Source organism: Phlebotomus argentipes, unplaced genomic scaffold (assembly GCF_947086385.1).
Source record: "Phlebotomus argentipes unplaced genomic scaffold, Phlebotomus argentipes genome assembly contig_2, whole genome shotgun sequence".
NCBI lineage: Eukaryota > Metazoa > Arthropoda > Insecta > Diptera > Psychodidae > Phlebotomus > Phlebotomus argentipes.
In genome coordinates this window covers 5,451,993-5,476,072 of record NW_026776162.1, presented here as the reverse complement: position 1 = coordinate 5,476,072, position 24,080 = coordinate 5,451,993, and the positions used below count along the sequence as shown (strand labels likewise).

Genomic DNA, 24,080 nt, shown 5'->3' with positions numbered 1-24,080 from the left:
TGCTGAATATGTAAACTCAGCTTGTTGTGCATCTTGCGAGAGTGCGGGTTGACCCATGTTAGAGACTCTGCCAACTTTATTGTACTGCATTGGATGGTCGATCTGACTCCTCATTCACCGCAGATTTATTCCGTTCTTGACATTGTTCTGGTTTCCCCAAACTGGGCGAGACAAATAGTCGTGGAGTTATCATTATCGCAATGAATTTTGGACTCCTATCCTATATGGCATGGGCTTGTGCGCACAAACGGCTCCTCATGCACCTCTCAATGCAGTTTTGGAGGGAGAGCATGTCTTGTGTGCCAAATACCTAAGCGGGACACCCTTTTTCTCGCATCCCGGAGCGCTCCACGGCTCGGCTCCAGTCCAAGGATGGAATCTCAGTGGCACAGGCAATTACATGTGTTGTCCGGTTCGTTGGGATTTTAATATAATTTTCTGCATTGGGGGGAAAGAGCGCGGCTCCCATTCAACATTTGCTCCACTGTCACATCCGCGCCACCGACACACTCTCTCGCTCACTCACACCAACTGTGCCGCCCATGTACGAACGTGCACGGCTGTTCTGAAAGCTGCTGAACACTGGCGAACACCCCGTATATAAGTCATCACCTCCGCAGAATTTTCTGCATTCTGCGTCTATCTCTCGACAAGTGAGGGTGTACCTTTTGTAACCATACCATACAGTGTGTAGTGCTCAATTGAGGGCCCATTGTGAGTCACTCTATCGCGCAAACACTCCTCGAGCGCAAATTGAAAGAAAACGAGCCACAAGAATTGGCACAACCCCAGCCACGTCTCAATCGTCTTCTGCAATTGCTGGTCGCGAGTGAAATTTGCCAAGGAGTCCCATCCTGCGGGCATTTGTGCGCTTTTGTGGATAAAATTTGAATATTTGGACTTTACACACAGATAAAAGCGGTGAGTCACCTCTGCTTTTTCCCGCATATTTCTTAATCATGGGCACTTGCGTTTTCCTGCATCGCGCGCGCGGTGGGAGTGGATTTGTATAGAGAGAGTTGGAAAAATTAAAAATGAGAGAATGCAAAATGCATTTTAATCTTTTTTCACATGACATTTAAAATCTCTTTCATTGCACCCCCACGCAGATGCTGAAAATGTATAGTGTGCTGGCTTTCAAAAATTGTGGTGTTAATAGCATAATTATTCCACACGAAATGCTCATTGCACTATGGGCAGTGAGGCAGTGTGAAAAATTGAATGCAGAGTCATACATTGAATGGTATATTTAATTGATTTGATGAAGCGAGTGATTTCCGTGCCGCAATTCCATAATTTGCTACCCAATTGTGATTGGACAGGAGAACACGAAGTGGCAAAAGGTGCAACAAAGTGCGAAATGGTTGAAGCTTTTTGGGCAATTTTGTTAAAAATTTCACAAGCCATACAGTCGGTGGCGTTGAAATTAGGTCAATGAGTGAAGTTGAATTTTTAGTGAGGCCTGGCAATATTTTTGGCACCCTATTCACCCCATTTGCAGAGAACACACCTAGTTTTTACAGGGACGACAAGAGGGAAATGGACATTTTTCAATACACGTGAATAATTATTTCACTGAATGCTTTTTGTTTACTGGATAAAAAGCTCTTGTCCAACATTTGCGCATTCAATTAAAATCTTTTAAACTCTTCTCTATTGTGTAGTTTTTTGCAACACAATGCAGAATTAGAGAATTTTCTCGTGAGAGTAAGAAAGAAAAAAGAGGCAAGGAAAGTTATGAGAAGATGAAGAAATTGCTGTTTCCATTCGGGTATTCTCTCTAGATGATGGTTGGAATTAAAGAAAAAGAAAATTGGTTTCCTTACACTTGCGATACTAATAATATAGCAATCTGATAAGTTTTTTTTTCTCAAAAGTTTCATAAACGAGAATTAAAAAGTTTAGTGCATTCTAGAAGCTAAGCGAAAATCGTTTAAGAATTTCCTCGAAGCCTTTCTTATTCACGAACGTCTTTAGAACACATAACTAAATTTCTGGCATGTTCGCTAAATGAGCGACGCAATAATAGCTACTCAAAAGGATGCAAATTTCGAGGCCTTTCTTCTCTGCCATAAAGAGAGAAAATATAAAATTCAATTCCGCAGTTTATTTCTTTTATTCTCAGATATTTTTCAAATATTTTCATTTCTGTTCACACAATATTTGGCAAATTTATAGTTTTTAGAGACAATTTAGCTGTGAATTTAGATGAATACTTTTGTGTTATTACGAATATTAACGATAATGGATGAAATTTTCCAACTAAAACTTTATTTTTGTGTGACAAATTCTGCAGATATTTGAATTTTAAACTGGAAATATTTTGTACACATGAGCATATTTTGAGCATACGAAATCATACTATATTTCCCCATATTATGCGATGAAATATTTATCACCTATGTATCTTTGGTATTCACGTAAATTTGGCGAAAGAGCTTCCTGATTTTGCATTCTTCCCAGAAATCCTTTGCAGCTCCCGGGAGGCGCATAAAACCACCCCTCGTTTATGATAGAGTTATTGTAATAGAAATTGAGAGGGAAAGCATAAAGCAATAATCAATTATTTACCATAATATCGCTATATAAGAAAACTCGCATTGCAATTGCTAATGCAGGTTTTCGGGGGTGAAAGACGAGTTTCGCTGGTTTTGGCTGTTGGTTCGTGGCTCAAGGAAAGGATGTAATATGCATTGCGAAATATCCTTATTTATGATGGGCGGTAGTCGGTCGTAGAATTTGGAGAATAGAGAACACTGCCATACATATTATTTTCCAAATGGAGCACACATGCAAAAAGTATGTACTAACTCGTGTACCACATGACCACAAGAGTGGTTCCTCGATTTTGGCATCGAATGGAGGTCAAAGTGAGGAAATGTGGCATGAGCGTGTTATTATGCTAAGTTTACATCTATACACATTGTACGTCCCTATTAGACGGGGTGTCTCACCCCCCATTTTAATTATTTACTACCGTAACACTGCATCAATTTCGATTTCGGGTGAAATCGAGACTATTTCCGCTCTGACCGCCTCAAATCTCTGTCACAGCATTGTCGACACAAGCGGAAATTGCTGCAGAAGGAAGTGATTTTTATATCCAATTATGCAATCCATGTGAAAGAGAGTCTAATTCTCCGTTGCAACGCATTTTGCGGATTTGAATTTCTCCATTGTGTGCCGCTGGACTATCTTGAAAATGAAAAGATAATGAAATGCATATCCGGTAACGAAATTTGAATTTCAGAATTCGGTCACGGATTTTATCTCCATAATTTTCTACACTCTATATTTGTGGCAATTGCTTATTGTGAGATTGTGAAAATGATAATGTTATGCGTTTACAATCATGGGATTATTTTCGATGCTGCTCATTTGCTTTTTAATAAATAATGAACTTTCACATGCAGAAAATTATTACACGAAATCTTTGGCATTGTCGTAATCAGAAAGAGAGGGAGCAAATCATATTGTTATTCGTCGCTATAAAATTAATTTCCCTCACTAAATGTTTTCCATATATTGAAAGTTTCCAATCTTAATTCTGCTTTTATTGCCATCCGTATAAAATAATCCGAATAGCTTTTTCTACACTGCGGAGTGATTTCATTGGGAATCTGAACTGGATGGTCTTTCTGCCACTTGAACGGTTGCCTTTTGAATTTGAGCCTTCTGTGGAAATATATATGTTCACAATTTCACGGATGGAAGCACGTGCTTTCCAATTGCACTGTCACAATTGAGAATTTCCTTGAAACTGACACCGCTCTGTTTCCGTATTTTTCCAGCTGCCTTTCTATAGTTTTCGTCTTACATGATTTATGCTATACACAGTAGAATAAAACCAACTGAAAAGTACGCAGGATTGGAAGAAATTTACAATTTTATCTGCTTATCATAGCATAACTGATAGATTTTCTTCAAATTTAATAAATATTTCAATAATCTGTAGATTACGTACATTTAATTTGATCACGCGTATATTTGACTATGAATAAAAAAAAAAGGAGAACATCCCAATAAATCCAGTGTTTGAATGTCCATGTAATAAATAACAAATTTATCGTTTTCAACTTTGCATTTATGGTACGCAGTTTTTCATTTGATTTCTTCTGGCAAAAAAATACTAAAAGGATTGAATGAATGTTTTATTCGATACACAAAAACACAGTTGTAAGTGGATAAAAAATCCCGATGTGACACTGTACAAGTTGCACAGAGACATACTTTTCAATGTACAAATTTATACGTTACATAGGATATCAGATGCTAGAGGTGAGAATGGAATTTATCACCACATGAAGTGTCTTTGTGCATAAGCTCGTAAAATGAGTAAAAACCCAAGCTTCTGGCTTATAAGTTTTCCCCCTGTTTTCCCACTTACTTATCGAGCCGAAATGACATTCTCCAGTACATTGTTTGTTAACCATTTTCATGGACCTTTCATATAAAACACTCGCGCTAATATTACTTCCCCGTGTCTTATTAAATATTCTGTTTCTGTACTCGTAAAAAAAAACAGTTTTTACCTGCAAGTTGTTTCGGCGTTAATTTTTCATTCGCAAAATACCTCCACAGGGATTTGACGCGGGCGGTTCGCCGTTAAGGGTTGAAGATGGGAGATGAAAATAGACAATAGTGATATGTGCACAAAAGAGCCATCGCATACCTGGATAATTAATCAAATTTTGCGCAATTATTCACCCTCAGAAGGTTTGGCAGAATTACATACGATACGGATAGTGTTTTTCCCCACAAACTATTATTCATTAATACGCTGAATTTCGGAAGGAAGAGTCGTTTCTATGGCAAAAATTAAAGGCACAAAGGATATAAATTTTCCATTCGATTCGGCTGACAATGATCTCATTTGATGCACACCCCAGTTAAAGCTTCAGATCTACCACTGTATTTGTCCCTCTTGAGAGTTTCCCTTTGGAGTTTCCCGAGTGAGTAATTCGAAATTCAAATGTAGCTCAAACAAGCAAACACTTTGAATAAACAGGCAACCCTTCAAAGCTCCTCCCTTCGCATCTTCCAAAGCTCATCCGTCATATTTGTCGATCTCATATGGTGTTTATGACACTGCAGTGCTACATATTTCTCTCCATCTGCGCTTTTTATGCAGTGAAAGGGTCCAATCAATAAAGGCCAATCGCAATAAAAATGTGCGAACTGCGGAAGCGAAGAGGTGAAGTGCTAAGTGATGAGAGAAGTAGGTGAATTTATGGCACAATTTAGCACCACTTAATTAGCTGTCTAAGGCGGGGATGTTTGTACACTCTTGCTCCAAAACTTTTCCAACAAACTTGTGCTGTTTTATTGCATTATATTGAGCACGCGAGGAACTGCTTTGTGTTCTCAACCTTTTGACGACACGACTCTATTGAATTTGACTTAATGCAATGCAATGTTTTATTGCGGAGGAATTGGGGAGATCATTGCAGGTGTTTTTGTGTAATTTCCTCAAGTTGAATTAATAGGATTTCCTTCTGTACAAACCCGTGATGGGGATTTAATGTCCCGAAAGTCGTTTCGCTCATTCGTCTGACTATTTGTACACTGGCTTATCGAGACTTCCCCATGACTGGGAACTACATATAACCTCTCTTTGATCATCCAGCGCACAAAAAATGTGATTGAATTTGTCATTGAGGGATTGTTTCGCACACGGAAAATATTCCCTAAGGCAATATCGCCACAGAACAAAGAATTCTCCGTCTCATTATACCGTGAGCTTTATTTGTCGAGCAATAAATGGGGTGATGATGATTTATGGGTATTGCTACCCTCAAGTATTCTCCTTGATTTCCCCCCCGAAAATCTAGATGTACGAATGAGGCGTGCGATGTGATAAAATTCAACCCACTTTCATTTGTCCATAAGAGTATTTTAGAATATTGCACGTGTGAAGTTAAACATTGTGAAAAGTTCCCCCCGCCCCTTAGCGGCTCATGACTGAAAATTGAGGTAATATTTGGAATGTTGTAAAAATATTACAAAGCAATTTCATTGTGTGATAAATTTCCCCATTTTCACATACCACGTGCTAAGGGCGGAAGAGAGGGAGAGGAAGTTCCAACCGCGATAACACCACCAGAGAAGATGAATTCAATGATGAAAAAAGCCATTCCCATGGACAAATTTCTGAAGATTTATTGGTGAAGTATTGATTCGCTGAGGCAAATACAGCCTCCGCTGAGGGAGTTGGGCGCCTTTGAAGCATGGGAACGATGGGAACTAAAAAGCTCCCAAGCATTTCCTGCTATCAAATCCCATTGAAATTTTGTCCTGAAGATTGGAAGGGAAGTGTCATCGAAATATGACCGAGAATACAAAGGGAGAATAGCAAGAAAGTCAGTTTGTAGAATGAGCGACTATATTCTTCGACAAAAGGAAAGTATTCCTTCTGAATTGTCCTCCCCTTTTTTCACGAGATTGGTTTGGCATAAAAAGGCAAGAGCACCCATTTTCAAAAGATCCCTACGTACAGTTTATTGTGTGTACCTCCAAATATTTCACCACGACAGATATATAGGACTGGAGCCATTATTCATATGAAATACAGTAAAATTTTTATTCACCTATGAATGCGCTGACTGGCTCAGATAAGCCTCGGAAGGCTACCCAATGTTGAGATTCTGATCCTGGGTCAACGTGAATTTATGGGAAACTGTGCAGATGAAGGACTGCGATGATTTACTATTTTACTGACAGACAACACGAAGACAATCTAGTGCAGAATAATTGCAAATGCACTTGATTGATTTGATTGTACACAAATTTTCTCAACAATTGCAATATGTTTGGCTTGTTTGGCAACTACCTACATCCGTGAGATGCATTTTTTACATTTCATGTTTGAATATTTTGTGTGGTTTAAAAATTTATGCCGAAGCAGGACTCGCGCTCTTACAAATTGTCAAGTTGTTGGTATTTTCCCAGGAACTTTATCATTTTTGGGAAACTGTGTTGGAGTTTTGGCAAAAGTTTCAAAAGTTTTTTTTGGGCAACTTTGCAGTGTTTCAATATCATAAAATTTACTAGTAACTAGAACGCATATATTGCGATGTGGAGCTTTGAACATTGAGAGTGACTGAAAGTTTCTTTATACAACATTATATTCATGGGGTTCACCACTCTCTATGGATATTAGCCATGACTAAAATAGTTGTGACAGCAATTAGAAGTTTAATAGGTGGTACAAATAGACGTATTTTGAAAGTAATAAACTGATATTATCCTTGTGAAATTGTCCATGCTATTGGAATAATAGATTTGATTAAGCAAAAATTCCAATTTCCTGAGTAAAAACACATGTTCTTTATTTGAATGCACTTGAAACATTCCAGACATTCTTAAACCCACCTTCGAGAGAGTTCCTTTAGAGCAAATTTATGAAGCACCAGGTAAAGTAGAAAAATGATGAATGGAGTGGTTTCTTTTTCATGCGAAAATTACTTTTTTCCTCATGCAAATGAATAGTTTATCGATTTATTTTCGTCTTGTATGTGAAAAATGATTGCAAGCATTCGTGTGTGGGTTTATTATGGTCGAAAGAGTGCATTTTGCCACTCTCAATTGCTCACTTGGGGTGAAAGGTGCACAGTATATATTGTGGTACGAAGGGGTGGAAATTTATGAAAATAGCACTTTTCTTTATCACGCAAAGAACATGCTTTGTTAGCAAGACATTCACTCGCTTTCAGCCTGTTGAGTGCGAAAGGGCAGTAATAATGCAAAATAAAGGTATTTTTCTTCTATGATTTAAGACGACAACATTCCATAGAATTTCTCTCTCTGGTAGATTTCTGCGCTTTGAGGATCAGAATAATTAAGAATAAAAAAAAAACAAAATTCACCGTGACCCAAAATTCAAATAAAGAGAGAACCCTGGGCCACTTTGGAGCAGAAAAGCTTCTTATCTCATTCGTCCCGCTTAAAATTGATTAGAATAATTTTGCAACACCAAAATTTTAAGTCCACGTGCAAAAGTTTGCTAATGTAGAGACTTATACGTAACATATGTATACTGTCTGAAGTATACAGACACAATGTAACCTCGCTATTCAGCTCTCTCGCCACAGAAGCAGTTTCACACTGTCACGCCGAGTGTATTTTATCACAAAGATTGCATTGTGCAAGTTCTCAAGGAACTTTTCGCTGGGGTGGAACTTCAAATAATATTCTTAAAATTCTCTTTTGTAATATGGAATTTGGGAATTTCGCTCAAAATTACTCATAACACTGGCAAAGTTGTCCGCCGTCCTCATTCCCTTTATGTTGCCCATTGTTGTACAATATTAAATGGAAGTTAATTACAGAATTTATGGTGTGAGGCCATGTTCTGGGACACAAATGCCACGAGAAAATTGTCAAGTAATTAAATTTGAAAAGGAAAGTCATAATCTTCACCAATTAAAATAAATTGTTTTCGGACATTACCAGGCAGTTTATTATCACATGTAGAACATTAATTAGATCTGGTAGTCATAATCCACACCATGATAAATTCCACAAAGATTAAGTTGCGAAGAGAGCATCCACTGCAGAGTTGTTGCGAAAAGGCGCGCTTCTTCGCAAATTCTCCTGCATTGAGATTGTTGTTTCATCAAGGATTTTCCCCAGAATTTGTGGGTGAATTGAAAAATTGCTGCAATAAGTCCTTATATATTGCGGTGAATTTTTCATTTTTTCGTGTGCACACGGAATATTAAGCTTAAAGTGTTGTTTATGAGAGTAAATAAATTTGAGTAATTGAGTTTTGTACGATATCACCAGGAGAACTTTAAAGCCTACCCAAATGAGTCCATCGATATTGTGAATAATGGCGAACAGTTTATGCATCGCCACTTCTTCCATGTTAAGCGAAAAAGCATGAATATTGATTGCTCAGTTTGAAGTTGCCCTTAAAGTTGGACCTCGTAAATTAATCGATACTTTCAAGTAATGCATATGAATAACCGTGGTAATATCTCAGCAAAACTAAAATAGCTTTAGGTTTGTTTTAATTTGAGTGCAAAATTGCAGTTCAGGAAATCACATTTGCATGTCTACACAAATTTAATTGCTAGCCGTTTGGTGCATTACAAGTGCTAAAATATTTGAATCAGGAAACAGAGTGTTGATGCACTTTACTAAATATCCAGCATCAGCAGTTGCATCCCAGATAAGAACAATAAACGATATGAGTCTGTGCTGGCGATTTAACATGAAAATTCAGGAGATTAGGCAAAATGGACTTGCAATTGGTGCAGCATTTGAATTTGAAGGCTGAATTGAAATTCATGTTCATTTGTGTGTTTATTTTTGAATGTGCAAAAAATTCACCAATGGAGATTAAATAAAACGTGTGTATTCAATTTCCTGAATTGAAAATGCAAATTGTTATATAAATGTACATTATAATCATTATGCTCTGAATACATCTTGTACCAATTGATAACGGAAAGAATGACTTCTAATGACTTCCTCAATTGAGGAAATTCGAATGCGCGTGGTGAATTTTTATTCATCGCTCACAGTTTTTTTTTGTAGGAGAATCGTAAATGTATATAATTCAATGGACTTTATTACCGAGATACTTAGTAAAAAGCTGAGTAATTTTCAGCTGCTGATGCGGAAAAATTCCAGATAAATGGAAAAGTCACACGAAGGAAGAAAGAGGGCTATATTAAGTATCGTTTGCTTTGCTATACATATGTTGGAGGGGTGCAAAAAGCAATAACTTTCAGGCACATTTTTTGCACAAACAATTTCCTCAAACATATCGCCTCGATGTTTATGACTTGCGAAAAAGCGCGGGATAAAGTCTGGATGTACCACTCAAAGTCAATGTTATTTGTGTGAAATTAGAATGTTTTGGTAATGTTCTTCCGCCTTTTCTGCCATCAGCAGAGTTTATAGTGTTAATGTACCATGTTACATGAAGCGTAGTACTTTTTGGCGAAAATGTATACCTACATAGCCACTCTGTACATAATTTTTTGTACGTGCTCAACACACAAAGTTCGCTCACAGAGTCCTTGGGAGCTTTTTATCGCTCTCTATTTTTCCTCCTTTTCCCCCCGATCCTCGTGGCAAATTGCACTTTTATTTGTTATACCAAAAGGTTACAAGTGACGGAGAGCGAAAGAAAATATTCTGGAAAAGTGTCGAGGAGACAAGTTGTGCGCTCCCTCGATAAACGGACACTTGAAATGAATTCTTCAAGAATGTTGCAATCCGTTTAGGGCACACAATGGCAGCAAGGGAATATATGCACACGGTGTGTGACAAATTCAAGAGTTTGTAACTGCAATTGCGAGGAGAATAAGGGCGATATTTAAACAAAGGATCATATCATGTAATTGAGCAAAGGCGAGAGAGAACCAGCAAGTAATGTTGCAGCAATCAACAAACCAGAGAGATGAGTTTTTGCAAAGCTCTCCAGCGTGCTTTTTCCATTAAAGACAACACCCAGAAATCCTATTTATGACATTAACTCGCATAAAAGCGTGCATGAGTGCATCAAACTGCATCAGAATGCTGAACCACATGAACCGCATCTGAAAGCCACCAACGAACAGAGAATTTTCACTGAAAAATAAAAACTCCAATTGCAGCGCGACTATAGATCAATCGTTTAATCAATGTTGAATATTCAGGCGGTGATTTATTTTGTGAGAATTTTATTTCACCTTCCTTTTTTATCCCACTTTCGCTCATTTGACAATCCTCTCGTGGGAGCTTTCCTTCATTGGAATGCCAGTCAAAGTGTCCCTAACAAATGGAATTGTTCGCCAGGGACGTCTTTTCTATTCTCGTCAGTTGGAGTTTAAACAAGCACAGAGAACAAAAAAGCTCTTGTAGTACTTTTCGTAATTAAATGTAAACCAAAGTGTATTGTTAGTTCACAGAAACTAATCATCCGGAGATATTCGGGAAACATTCACTCTGATTGAGAAACTGCATTGCAATATCGCTATGAATGTATTTTAGTAAAATGGGGTTTGGCAAAGTTTAGTTAGTGTGCTGTTTTTTTGTCGTGGTGAATGGAGAGAAAACCACGAAATCAATTTTCTAACCAACATTGAATTTCACAAACTTGCTCAAAAAATATTCTTTTCAGAAAATCTAGTTAAAATTTGGGTCACGGATTTAGTATATAAACGGGGAATGAATAAAGAAAATCAGCAGAGATGGATGATGGTAATTTCCAAGGTAAATTGCAATTTATTTTCACAACTAGTTATAAGACCGTCTTCAGAAACACTCAAGTTAAGAAAAATGCGACAGAGAAAGACACATTTCTTAAGTACAAATATAAATAAACTCACACACTTTGTGTACAGGATTTTATGGAGTTTTTCGTATTCACAAATGTTAAGAAGATTTTTTTCCCAACTTATTCCTTTACATTTTCAATTGCTCAAAAAGATCTCTTTCTTTCAGAAAATGTCTATTTCGGATTTTCGGAAAAAGAAGCTTCTGTACGTGTTCAATGTTTTCTTCGGTGAGGAAAAATTTCAATATAAATGTACAAACTTTTTTCTTGGCGAGTTTAAAAATATATTTTTCTTTGCATTGCTGCGCTGCTGTGTAGACGTCAATCAGAGTGGAGAAATCGACATCAAAGACTTTGAGCAGGCCATTGAAGTGAGATTCAATAGTTTCATGGCATTATTTTCTCCCTCGTTTATCCTTTTTTTCTTCTTTCTTGCTCAATTAACAGAAAATATGCACGCTTCGTGGATGGCCGGCTGGTTCAGCTAAAAGCACAGAGATTCATGAATCAATGATAAAAATCTGGGAAGGACTACGTTCCAAAGCAGACAAGGATAACGATGGTCAGGTATGCATCGCAAATTTACACTCTAAGTAATTTTTCATCTCAAATTTATGACTTCATTCTAATTTGGAAGATAATGAATGTTACGTGAAATTCGTTAATACGCAGATTATTGCAGGGATTTCATACAAATCTCGTGGGAAACTTATCTTCTAGCCATAATACTGTGTATAGTTAATTTGGAGTGCTCACAGAAATTCGTGAAGCTTCTAATTCAGGTGTTTATCGAAAGAGAAAACAGTGAATAGCCAACGGCAGAAACACTTAAAGTTGTGAGAAATGACAAATTTCGTCAAACAAACACGAAATTAAAGTATCAACAAAGCATGAAAATCTCATATCGTCAGCGTTTGAACAGTAAAAGTTTTGTTCTTAAGTTAAGAGAAGTAACGCATGACAAGAACTTCATGCAATCTACTTTATTAAAAATACATAAAACGGAGCGTTTGGCGAAAACGTCATTGTTGCCCCAATTCTGTTATAAAATGCGCTGTCGCTCCATCGTTGACTGTTCTCAGCGGAAGTAAATTAAAGAACAATTGCCTTGCAAAGTAGAAATTAGAGAAAAGAAATGCTTCGGCCTAATTAAAAAACTTTTTGAGAAACTTCACAAGGCTTGCATGACGGATTATTGTGCAATGAAATGTTGATTTTAGACTAGAATTGCTAATTATAAGTTTCATTCGCTCCTTATTATTCATAGTTAAGGAATAGCTACTCGCATATTACTGTGGAATAATCACTCATTTCGAGATGAATTTGGTGAGCAAAGAGCATCGGAAATGGAATATTAATTACGAATTTGCCATTGTAATTAATATTGATTTGCAAATGAGATGAAAGTACATGTTAATATTTTTTACTCCCTTGACAATTGGAAATGTTAAATGAATCCCTTCATCCAAATTGCGATGTATTTAATTTGCTTGCGGCGCTTGATGTGATTCTGTATTGTGATGCTTTCTGAAAACACAAATTAATTTCCGTGCAATAGACACATTCAACCCTTTTGCCAGTCGAGAGTGATTTTACATCATCCAACGAACAATCTAATTTCACTCAACATCAAACGATCTGTAGACAGGAGCAAATGAAACCACTGTAAATCTGTATTTAGAGACTCTGCAGTAACTCTGCAGCCATACTTTAAGAGTAATCTCTGTCTTGAGGCTTCCTTGCAATTTCTTCTATCACACTGAATCATTTAATTACACAAGTATATGCATTTAAGAAGAATTAATGTTTCGTTTAAGATCTTCATCACAATTTGTTTCTGCTTATGCATAATGCAAATAGTGTTATGTCCTAAGCAGAATTTCCTACTTATTCATACGGAAAGCAAGCGAGCCAAGAAGCAGATTTATTAATTGCAATGATAAAACTATAGCCGAGTGCAGTGCTGAGTGCATTAGGCGACTGGCGGATTGTAGCCAAATCCTGAGCTTTGGGAGTGAAAATTAGTGGTTTATAGCAATGAAAATTAATTATGTATAATTAAATATTCATATAGGCAGTATGAGACACAGTGAGCGCCAAATTATCCAGGGCAACATCCATCCAATTTACTATGCATCATACTTTTATTCGCAAAGGCAGAGAGATGAAAGGGACCGAAAGCTTCACAGACAGATTCATTATGCAGCAAATCTCCTTAAATAAAGAGGACTTCTATTAATGTTTTTGCATATTTACACACTGGACGTGGTTTTTTTTTCAGGTGTCCGTGGAAGAGTGGTGTAATATGTGGGACGCATACGCAAAGGATCCCAGCACTGTAATGGATTGGCAGCATAGGTAAATGCGAAACGCTGTGTGATTATTAGTAGAGTAATTCGGTTTAATCAGTTTACAATCGTAAACATTTGCTAAATTAGTCATTCAATATGTTTATGTCTGCACCGCGTGACCAAAAATCAATTATAATCAAGTATTTAGCATTTCATGTGTGTTAATACCTGACGGAATATTATTATAATATATCGCACAGAGCTGCTGATAAATGCGAATTGAGAATGTGCTAACCACAAATTGAAATAACAATTAATGCATACAAATTGAACGAATGGGGTTTTCAATTAATACGTCCAGTAAAGTGTTTTATGTTCATAATCCAGTTTATAAACTTGCAAAGTAGAATTGGAGAGAGAGAAAAAAGACTCGGACATTTATAAGTATGTGAAAGTTTGCGTGACTTTCTGACAATTGCAAAAAGTTTCTGGCATTGGTGGCAAAAAAGCCACTGAAAGGCGATGTTAACCAAAGTTTATGGTAAAATCTTATTCATCATCTAAGTTTTTAATTTATCTTTCACACCGATTTCTAGTTCAAATAGTAGGTTTTCATATCTTTGGCACACAGAAATTTCATATTGCGGATAATGAATAATATGAAATTTATTCCCTGCAAAATCTCAGCACAAGAATTGAATCGATTTTGTGGGTTCAGAAACTAAAACAAGGACAATTTCGAACACTCCTCCAAGCGGAACATCCATTCTGCGGTTTTAGTTATAGCAAAAGGTATGCTTAAGACAGGCAATTCTAATCGCTATAAATCTCTTCCTAACCTTCAGATACATGAACTTCATGTTTGATTTGGAGGATGCTTCCAATGACGGCACAATTGATGCCAGGGAGTTTGCAACAGTTTGCTCAAGTTACGGCACAGACAAGCAGGAATGTGAGGAAGCATTTGCAAAAATGTCCAAGGTATGAAGTGAGCCAATGAAGGGATGTGTGCAGATATTGAAAGCCATACATTTTTGCCACCACAGGGCGCCGAGGAGGTGACTCGTGAGGAATTTGCTGAGTTGTGGCGTGAATACTTTGCATCGGAGGACCCGTCTGCCCCGGGAAACTACATTTTTGGAAATTTGTCTTTCTAAATCAAAAAGCAGCGGAGATTTTTGAGCATTCACCATTGGTCAATAAGGAATCACAAAGAAACGAATATTCATTAAAAAGGAAAATAGTGAGATAAATTAGATAAACTGCCAGAGAGTAATTCTTCCTGTTCACTTTCTCAAATTTTACAATCAGTTCTGAAGATGAAAAATAATTCAAGTGAAAGAGAATTATCACTTTTCTCCAAGTATATTTTCTGCCTGATGCAAGCCCAAGGATGTAACTTTCACATTCCTGATATTCATATTAATATATATTATATATTATATATTTACTCTTCAATTTCAAAACTCCACGATCGTGAAAATGCGGAGTAATTGGTGCGCAGTAGGAAAAAACAGTGTTTCTTCTTCAATCTAATCTTAGCAAAAAAATCTGACGATTGAGAATTTTTTGTTAGAAAAGAATTAGGTGTGATATAATTAGATTGGAATCTTTGTAACATTTCACATTCTTGTACTATCTCTTAAAAGTCTCTATGAAAGAAGAAAAAAAAGAAGAACAACAGCAACTTTCTCTGCAAGTGCGAGAAAGTATAATTTTATGATCGAACTATATAGTCAATACAATTGTTGTGCATTGCAATACATCTTTTTTAAATTTGTGAACGGAACAAGGGATGAATTTAAAGTGAAAATATGAAAAATAATCTCAATTAAGATGAAGCACAAAATATATTATGAGGAATTGTTGATAGTGTATAGAGTTGAAGGTGGCGAACAGTTTCACAAAACATTGTCAGGAATTAAAAGTATGATATACTTTAGCAAAAAAAAATTGATGAAACTTAAACAAATATATGACTGTTTGGTGTTACACATTTTCTCAGATGAACTCCAGCTGCGATTGGAATTAACTTTAACTTCTGCGAAATGAGAAAAAGTAGCAGAAATCCACATCTCTTCACTTCAACTGATTCAAAAGAAGAATTGAGAAACAATAGTATGAACTTTGTGACTAAAACAAAATGCTCTTTCAATCAAAAGTTACTGTGAAAGTATCCAAACACACACAAAAAAAATCTAACCTCTTCATGGATAAAAATCAATTGTATTCGTCTGTAGACAGTATATTCGAGCGTTATCACAATTGTACGGGGAAAGTCCACTCAATTTAATTAATCGAAGAATTGTGGATTTGTTAGGATGACGGGTAAATTGTATGTGACGTTTCGTGAAGCATTGTAAAGTTGTGAAAACTATTCTTCGATATGATAATAAATAAAGTAAAATTTATTGGATGCAAAAAAGGGGATTGTGTACTTTTTCTCCCGCATTAATTTCATCGTTTTGAACGTGAAGAGCATAAGCTTTTTGCTGATTTTCAGTGCGGATAAGCAGCGCAGTTCCACGTTTCAGGTATGCATGAAACATCGTGAAATCTTCCTATATTTCATGGGAAGGATATATTTTATGTACATATTTCAGAATCACTCCAGAACCTCTTTACCACACTATTCTCAGAATTACTTTCCATTCTCACGTTTCGCATAACTATACATAATTGCATGTATTTTTGTATTCATAGATTCCACTCATGTGAGGAAATTGTGAGCAAAAGCTCCCCTGGCAAACAGTCAATTTTCAAGAATATATCAAAATGTATTTGTCAGCATTTGGCACAAACCTCAATTTCCTCTGGCCTCTAAAATGACTGAAGTGCTAGGGAACGACACTCTGAAGGTAATCTCCTATATGGACGGTGCTACAAAAATCCCATTTTGAGTGATATAAATCATGCGATGCATTTTATGTCACTCCAGAATTTTTGCAAGGTTCGAGGAGGAGCTATAAAAAATATAACGCCTCAACATTTTATGACGAATGCAACCATTAATCCTGGCAGTATTTACAATATTTCCTGCCAAAGGAAATACACATTTTATGGACTTCTTTAAAGAAGAAAAAAATCCATTCGCCATCCACAATGTCATTGCAATACACTCAGTCATCAGCATTTTCTGGCTGTCCAACTGAAATTTCTCCCTTATTATGTGTGGTGCAAAGAGTTTTTGTTGTGAAACTTCACGAAAAGTCCAAACAACTTTTGCTGGAATACAAATCAAATTTCTTGAAAGCCTTTACTTGTGTGCTTTTTGCCAAATTCTCACTCCAATTTACTTTGCCGAGAGCTTCAATGTCATAACATTATTGCGAAGAAGTGCTTCACTTTGGCGAATTTGGGTCAAATTTTTGCTTGAATTTTCGGAAAGAAAGGCTTTTGTAACACATAGTCGATTAAAGCACAATTTAATAATGCACCTTCAGCAGAATCAAGATGAGCTTCACTCTGAGAAAGCTCTCAAGGTTCATTCTATTAAATCACTATTAAAAAATTAGACTAGAGCGCAAGTCTTTTTTTTACAACTTTATTGAAGTAAAATGGATTATAATTGTGTATATATAATAATACTTGATTCATATTTAACAGTAAATTTGGGTGTATCTGTTCATTTGTTTCTGTGTATCATTTCTGAATAGAAAAAAAATCATAACATACAAAACTACAAAGTTAGATGCTCAAGATCTCTCTACTAAACCAATTAATCCAACATTTAAATGATAGGAAAGTATAAATATACAATTTTTCACTTAGTTTCTCCGCCATCATCTTCAAATTTTGCTTGTCACTATATAAGTGTAATTCGTTGTACGCATACATCATTTCCACTCCCATAAAAAATGCCTATATTTCTTATGAAACAATTTTTTCCGCATAAACAGAATCGTTCTCTGTTGTGGTTATTTAGATTCAGAATTCGTCTTATCTTTGTATAATTAGATTTTTAGATGTTTATAATTGCAATAACTGCATTCAAAGACATTAGCTTTTGCTCACTATTGTGTTCTTTTCTTTCTCTCTCTTTTTTTTATCTGGAATGTGTATAGTTTATTTGTTTGAAATATTCGATTTCCATTCATCATTCCTCCTGTTGAAAATAACAAGTTAAAGTGAATATTTTCCCGACAATAAATCGCTTGTGAACTTGGCCATGTTCTAACAACTTCCATTTTTCATTTTTTAAACATATCGCTTTCTTACAGGGAAAGCAACATTTTGTAACAATTTTTTTTTTATTTATTTAAGGCAAACCATTTCATATTTGCTTCAGATGATACTGCAACATTTTTTTTCTCTTTAAATAGTCAATTTCAATGTTAAAGCTTTTTATAACTTCATATTTTCCTCTTCATTTTTTTCCTTTTAGTATGTTTTTAATGTATAAGTTTATCAACAAATATGCGCAAATTTTACATTACAAGGAGCAACATTATCATTAATCGTGTGAATTCGTTTCCAATTTGTGTGTGTGTTTCATCATTAGAAATTAATAATCGAAGAAAAATGGTGAGAAATGCAGCAAATGCCAGAGAAATGAAGAAATTCGTAAGTGGTTCAGTGTCGTGTTTAGTAACAATTTATAATTATTTATGATAGAACTTATAACGTATGAACTATTGTCAAATTTTTCTTCCTCCACTTCTTCAGCCGATGTTTTTTTTATATCATCTTTCTTATCTACTTTACTTTCTACCTTTTTTATCGTTAAATTTCTCTAAGAAGTCAAATACAATTATAAGCAGATTTTTTTTTCCTTGAATATGCTTCATTAAAATTCAATGTTTCATTCGTCTATTTGTTGTTCATTTTCTTTTAGTTAGGGGAATTTATAATTGCTTAAAATCTAGTAATAATTCATATTAAGGAAATAATCTATGTTCTCTGAAATCCTATGATTTTTTTTCTTCTTCTTCTTTTATCTCATTGTCTACAAGCCCAAAATTTGATTCTTACGCGTAGCTTCTATTTATTAATGTCATTTTTTCTCTTTTAGTATTGAATCTTTTTTTGAAAAAGTGTAGTTTAGCTGTTCACCTCCCAAAGCTTCTTTATGTCCATCAAAATGATATTTCTACACGTTTAATAAACGCCTGGTGAAGTCGATTAAAGGGATAAATGCAATCTAATTGCGGAGGGTTATGTTATAATGTTGTGCTGAATGTATTCAAAATGAAATCAATACAAAAGATCGAGATTGCACATATTCTTTTTATGCTTAAGAGTCAATTATGACTAATTTAAAAGTAATTAAAAAATTGATCCCATTATTTCTGATTGAAATTTATACATACGGTATTTTTTTTCTTTTAGATCTATGATAAAAGCAATAATTTATAACTTTCTTTGTCACAAAAACTAAGAGATCTCTAAAGGACATTTAAACTAACTGAGAAAATATACAAAATTTCACTCTCATCTACTACTTTTCTAAACATCCACTTTTCTCTCACTCTCACTTTAATTCGGTTTGACTAATTTTCTTTTCTCTTCATAATCTCTTTATGCAATATGTATAGTTGTTGCTGGATGATATGTGATTCTTCAAAAAATGAACCCAAAAAATATATTAGAACATTGCTATATATGTAATGTTTTCACATTGGAATGTCTTTTCATGTGTAAATTCTGGTGAAAATATTTCTTCGAGAAATCATCTTGCCTTCCTTCCCCTTTATTCAATACTACATATCAGCTAATCTACCGTGTTGCTAATATTAACTTTTCGGTCACAGAAAAACTATTACGGAAATATTTCATTGAATCGTTTCATTGTGCTGCAAATGGTGTCAATTTGAAGGTATTTTGACAAACTCCAGTTGTAAGTACAAGTGTGGCAATTAACATTTTGTCAACTCTATTAAAACCAAATACTATAACGACAAATTCGTTTGAGTGTTAGCTACAAATGAAAGCAAAAGTGTTACTGAACAACAAGTAGTTTATCTCACCTATGGAACAAATTGTCTACTCTGAGTTTGTTGTCATACTAATTCACGAAGTAAAGTTGATAAATTGGAGTGAAAAGTATTCCCAATACAGCTTGACTAAATGGAATTTAAATATTACTGGGTGATAAAACAATTTGTCTTCCTCAAGTATTTATATACATCAAAGTTTTTTCAATTCATATACACACTTTGGATGAAATATTTACAGTTTTTTTTTGTTTAATTCAAGATTACTTTACGACTATTAAAGTTCCTTTACGAATAAAAGTTCAATAATAAAATATACTCTTGTATTCATTCACCATCATCAGATTGATTAATTTGAAAGGGAGAGAAACTTACGATTGAAAAATTCTTGAGATTCCTCTCATGCATGTCCACATTTTCTATATAGCTTTACATTACATGACACTTCTCCTTAGCATTCCCACTACTCCCCTCGCCGCCCTCCTGAGTTATGGTTCCATTCGATACATCCTTATTCTTCTTCGGTTTAGACTTCTTGTTCTTTTTGCCGTCCAACTGCAGAGACACACTTCGGTTCTTCTCCATATTCAGCAACTCCTGTAAATTGTGGGTGGAGAAAATGTACAGTTTTAGTATTGTGTGTGTGTGGAAAACTATGAGATCTATTGAGCTGCATTGCACCCATTGAACTCTCCAGTGCACACATTTCACGCTTGTTAACAGTACCTGAAAGAGCTCTGTAACATTGTGATTTGTTTTTGCCGACGTCTCCATGAACGAAACACCCATGAGAGAGGCTTCTGTGGATCCCTCAGCCGTTGACACTTCGCGCAACTCAGCACTTTCGTCGCATTTATTGGCAACAAGCATCACCGGTATATCACTAATGTTGGGCTTTAGCTCTTTGATAAGATTCCAAATGGGACGCAATTCCTCCAAACTCTGCTTCGAACACACCGAGTAAACCAGAATGAATGCATGGCCCTGCAAAAGGCAGATGAAAATTGATCCTCTGCAAAAACCACACACACACACTTTGAGCCTCATGTGCATACCTTCGTTATGGAGAGCCTTTGCATGGCCGGGAATTGGTGGGAGCCTGTTGTGTCGGTTATTTGAAGTGTGCATATGGTTTTGTTGGAACTAATTACCTGTTGAAGAAATCACAAGTGCTCGTATGAGTTCAGTGTCCTCATATTTTATTTACTCTCCATCACACGTGTGTGGAGGTGTATTTATACCCGCAGGGATGAGAATATCCTTAATTTAAAGCAAACCCCAGTCATGAATCTGTAATATTCCCAGAAGAAATCTCTCAAATCACTATTAATTTTTGCATGATATTGATAACAATCAATCCCTGAAAATTTATTTCACAATTAAATTATTTCACAATAAAGTATTCATTTGAGACTTTCAGTTAATATAACCGTTTCTGTCAATTTCATGTTTATTGGAGCTTAGATGGAATTTATTGATTGCAAAAGGATTTATAGAGCAAAAATGCTCCCAATAAATTTACGAAATGCCAGAGAGGAAAATTCTACACATACATATAATAGAGTTTCAGGCGCTCTTGTAGTTCGTGCTAATTTGAAGGCATCTTGTATGTAATTCCTGAACAACCATTTCGATTTTTGGTGACCTCCCCTAAGGCCAGATCACGCACATGAAACACCCTCTTTCTCTCCCCTATTTATAACCCTCCTTCGCCGCACATTTTAAATTTTCACTGTGCTTTGTGTAGTGCATTGAAGACGGGGAAAAGTTATAATAGAGAGGAGAGAAAAAAACATTCAATGAACATGTCAAATCAGAAAAATGAGGTCAAATTAATTTCTCTTGGCATTCATTGAATGAGCTTTCCCACCGAAATGCCAATTGTGCAACCAAATGATTCGTGGCATAATTTATTGATGGATGCTTCAGTCTAATATCGACTTTGTACATCAGAGAGTGATTTTCTATGCTAAATATTATTCCCGGTATACATATTTGCGGATTATTTTAACCAAATTGCCAAAGGTTGGCATTATATTGATTCCCTCCCTCACGCTACACCAGGAAAATGCTATCATCGAACTCCTAATACCCTGGAAATTTTCGTGGAAAAAGGGTAAACATTTCGCTATTCCTGTGCCATTCATTAAATTATCATGCCCAGAAATATCGATGAAATTTTAATTACTGATTTAAGGCAATTATCAAAAATTTACGACACTTTTAAACAACATCCTACACATTCAATTTCATCACGCCCTCGTATAATTTCCCAGATTGGCCCACACAGGAGTCATCTGTGAATAACATATTTATGAGAATTCGAAGAATTTTTATCAAAGAAACAAAAAAGGAGAGAGCGACATCATGATGTGTCTGGGGGTGTTTCACAGCCCACGAATAATTTAATGAAGCGCCCCGATTCGGTGTCAGAAAAGGTCATGCGAGAAGAGATTTTCCCACTGCGTGGAATGCAACTGTGGGGGTGGCGCTGATCCTGGGTCGCCACTTGTCGGAAGGCCCCCCATTTGACTTGAGCGAATCCTATTTCCGCCTCCGGGCTTAAGCTCCGCAGATTGACGGGGAAAATAGCCCGGATTAGAGCTAAGACACCTCCAAGGCAAACTGGCAGATATCAATTTGTGGAAAAAATTAAAATGCATTCACAGTGATCCATCGAATCCCACAGAGACGTCTCAGCCCACCTACACTCGACCACCCACGCGCCTTCCACTCGAGCACATCGCATCCCAAGGGGTGAGTCAATATAATATTTAAGCGCTCATCAATGTGCGAAGGTAGAAGGGCTAATGATCTATTTTTAGAAATGGAAATTCCGATGGAAAATAACATGATCCTTTATGCAGGGGAATTTTAAAGAAAATTCGAGGTAAACTCTTGCGTTACGGGCTTAGCACACTATGAATTTTTGGATCGGTTGCCAGATTTTTCTCTGTCGTTTTAACCCTTTTTTCGCTTCATATTTTCTTCTCCGATAAACTGTTTTTCACAATAAATTGTGAAATTATCATAAAGAAGTGCAAAAACGTTCTGAGGGAGTGACAATGCTGTGAAAACAGCTGTTAGAAATCTGCAATATTAGGGGTGTCCGATGGGAAATTATTTCTCCAATTTTCATTAGCAAATCACCGATTTGATGATTCTATTTGTATTGTTTTGAGGCAATTAAACCGTGCTTTTACCCACTAATTAAACCTACGCCTTTCAACTGAGGTTATTTTCAGCCGAAAAGAACGCTTAAATATGTTTCTCCAAAACAGTTGGAAAGAAACCATTCACGTCTGCTAACGTGGGTATACGTATATGCATCACCTAAAGGCTTCAGTGGCTTTCGGAGCGGGAAAGTGAGCGGAAAATTTGTTTGCTTTTGCACAACCCCTCGCATCATTTTCCGTATCGGAACGGATGATTGGGCACCTCCCCGCCCATCCCAGCGCCCCAATGTGATATTTAAGGTGGTTAAAATAGGTATCGCTTCTCACCTGACGGTAGGTGTCTTCTATTGTGGGAATGTAGGAGTCACGAAAACTGCCTGTTATGAAGCGGATGACCTGCAGAAGGTAAGGGTGTATTTTGAGTGAGGGCTATTTTCGATGGACGCCCGGCTATTTTGACCACCTGTGACGGCAGCTGCTCTCAACGCTGGGGTGTGACTTACCAGAGAGGACTTCCCGACGCCACCAGCACCGAACACAACCACCCTGTAGTCGTTGCTCTGCTCTGGCATCGCGCCCAGTTTCAACGCCTTGGCTGCTATTTTGACGCCTTTTCTTGGAACCGTGCGACAAGGAAAAAAGTTGCTCCAGGGACACCCCTGACGCCCGAGATGCGATTTCTACCTCACCCAACGACAGCACTGAGCCAGTCTCTCCCTCACATATGCACCCCCGATGCGAGGATGAAGCGCGATAAACACCCACAATCACTTTTTCACTCTTATCATCTTCCACCAGTGGACCCCTTTTCCGCGAAAACACCCAGAGATCTGGTCCGAGAAGGGCACTTTCCGCGAGCTTCGATGTAACGTTGGACGTGTTTTGCACGGCTTGTTCGTTCGTTTGCAGCCACCAAGGATTGCAAGAAGGTAGAAAACGAGAACTAAAATGCGATGTTGGGAGAATGAAAATTTTGACAGATTTTCCGTGATACGGGAACGCCGCACTCTTAACCACTTCCAGTCTACCCCGCAAATTTTCACTCAATGGAAACTCGGTGAAAATTTCCCGGGATAACGGGCCAAAACCTCCCCGCCGGCTGGAAGCTTTATCCAAGAACGTGCCGTCCCCACTGGAAAGTCCACTTGACGATTTTCCTTGGCCTTGCTGTCCGCAAACGACCATTGGACGTCTCGTTCAGAGGAAATGCCAAGGAAATGAGAAAAAATGCAGTGAAGATGATTTGAAATTGCATAAAAGAAATTTCACAGATTAGGGATTATGAATGACGTAGTAAAGCATTTTGGCCGTTCATTGAAAAAAACTCCGGACTGGAAACTCGCATTTGAGCTTTCCAAGCTCCACTCGCGGCACAGCTAGTTGTCTCACTCGCACTCGCACGGCAGGCGGA

General features: G+C 36.7%; 2 protein-coding genes across 2 annotated transcripts; one reads left to right on the top strand and one right to left on the bottom strand.

Annotated features, from left to right (window-relative positions):
- The first annotated feature begins 634 nt into the window (after positions 1-634).
- LOC132264755 (calexcitin-1) lies at positions 635-15,985 on the top strand. Its single transcript, XM_059765066.1, has 7 exons — positions 635-921; positions 11,437-11,497; positions 11,588-11,640; positions 11,717-11,836; positions 13,551-13,627; positions 14,406-14,541; positions 14,607-15,985. Exons 2-7 carry the CDS (start codon positions 11,440-11,442, stop codon positions 14,715-14,717), a joined length of 555 nt encoding a protein of 184 aa, XP_059621049.1. The 5' UTR covers positions 635-921; positions 11,437-11,439; the 3' UTR covers positions 14,718-15,985.
- A 1,614-nt stretch (positions 15,986-17,599) lies between these two features.
- On the bottom strand, positions 17,600-23,689 carry LOC132264766 (GTP-binding protein Di-Ras2). Its single transcript, XM_059765083.1, has 5 exons — positions 23,173-23,689; positions 22,997-23,065; positions 20,549-20,644; positions 20,220-20,477; positions 17,600-20,090 (listed from the first exon to the last, which is right to left on the bottom strand). Exons 1-5 carry the CDS (start codon positions 23,239-23,241, stop codon positions 19,923-19,925), a joined length of 660 nt encoding a protein of 219 aa, XP_059621066.1. The 5' UTR covers positions 23,242-23,689; the 3' UTR covers positions 17,600-19,922.
- Between the last annotated feature and the right edge of the window lie 391 nt (positions 23,690-24,080).

Coding starts and splice junctions, on each gene's coding strand:
- LOC132264755 (XM_059765066.1), top strand. CDS start 11,440: ATGTCTATTTCGGATTTTCGGAAAAAGAAGCTTCTGTACGTGTTCAAT. Junction 11,498..11,587: donor CGTGTTCAATGTTTTCTTCG/GTGAGGAAAAAT, acceptor GCTGCTGTGTAG/ACGTCAATCAGAGTGGAGAA. Junction 11,641..11,716: donor ACTTTGAGCAGGCCATTGAA/GTGAGATTCAAT, acceptor CTCAATTAACAG/AAAATATGCACGCTTCGTGG.
- LOC132264766 (XM_059765083.1), bottom strand. CDS start 23,241: ATGCCAGAGCAGAGCAACGACTACAGGGTGGTTGTGTTCGGTGCTGGT. Junction 23,066..23,172: donor GCGTCGGGAAGTCCTCTCTG/GTAAGTCACACC, acceptor TACCTTCTGCAG/GTCATCCGCTTCATAACAGG. Junction 20,091..20,219: donor ATGTTACAGAGCTCTTTCAG/GTACTGTTAACA, acceptor CACAATTTACAG/GAGTTGCTGAATATGGAGAA.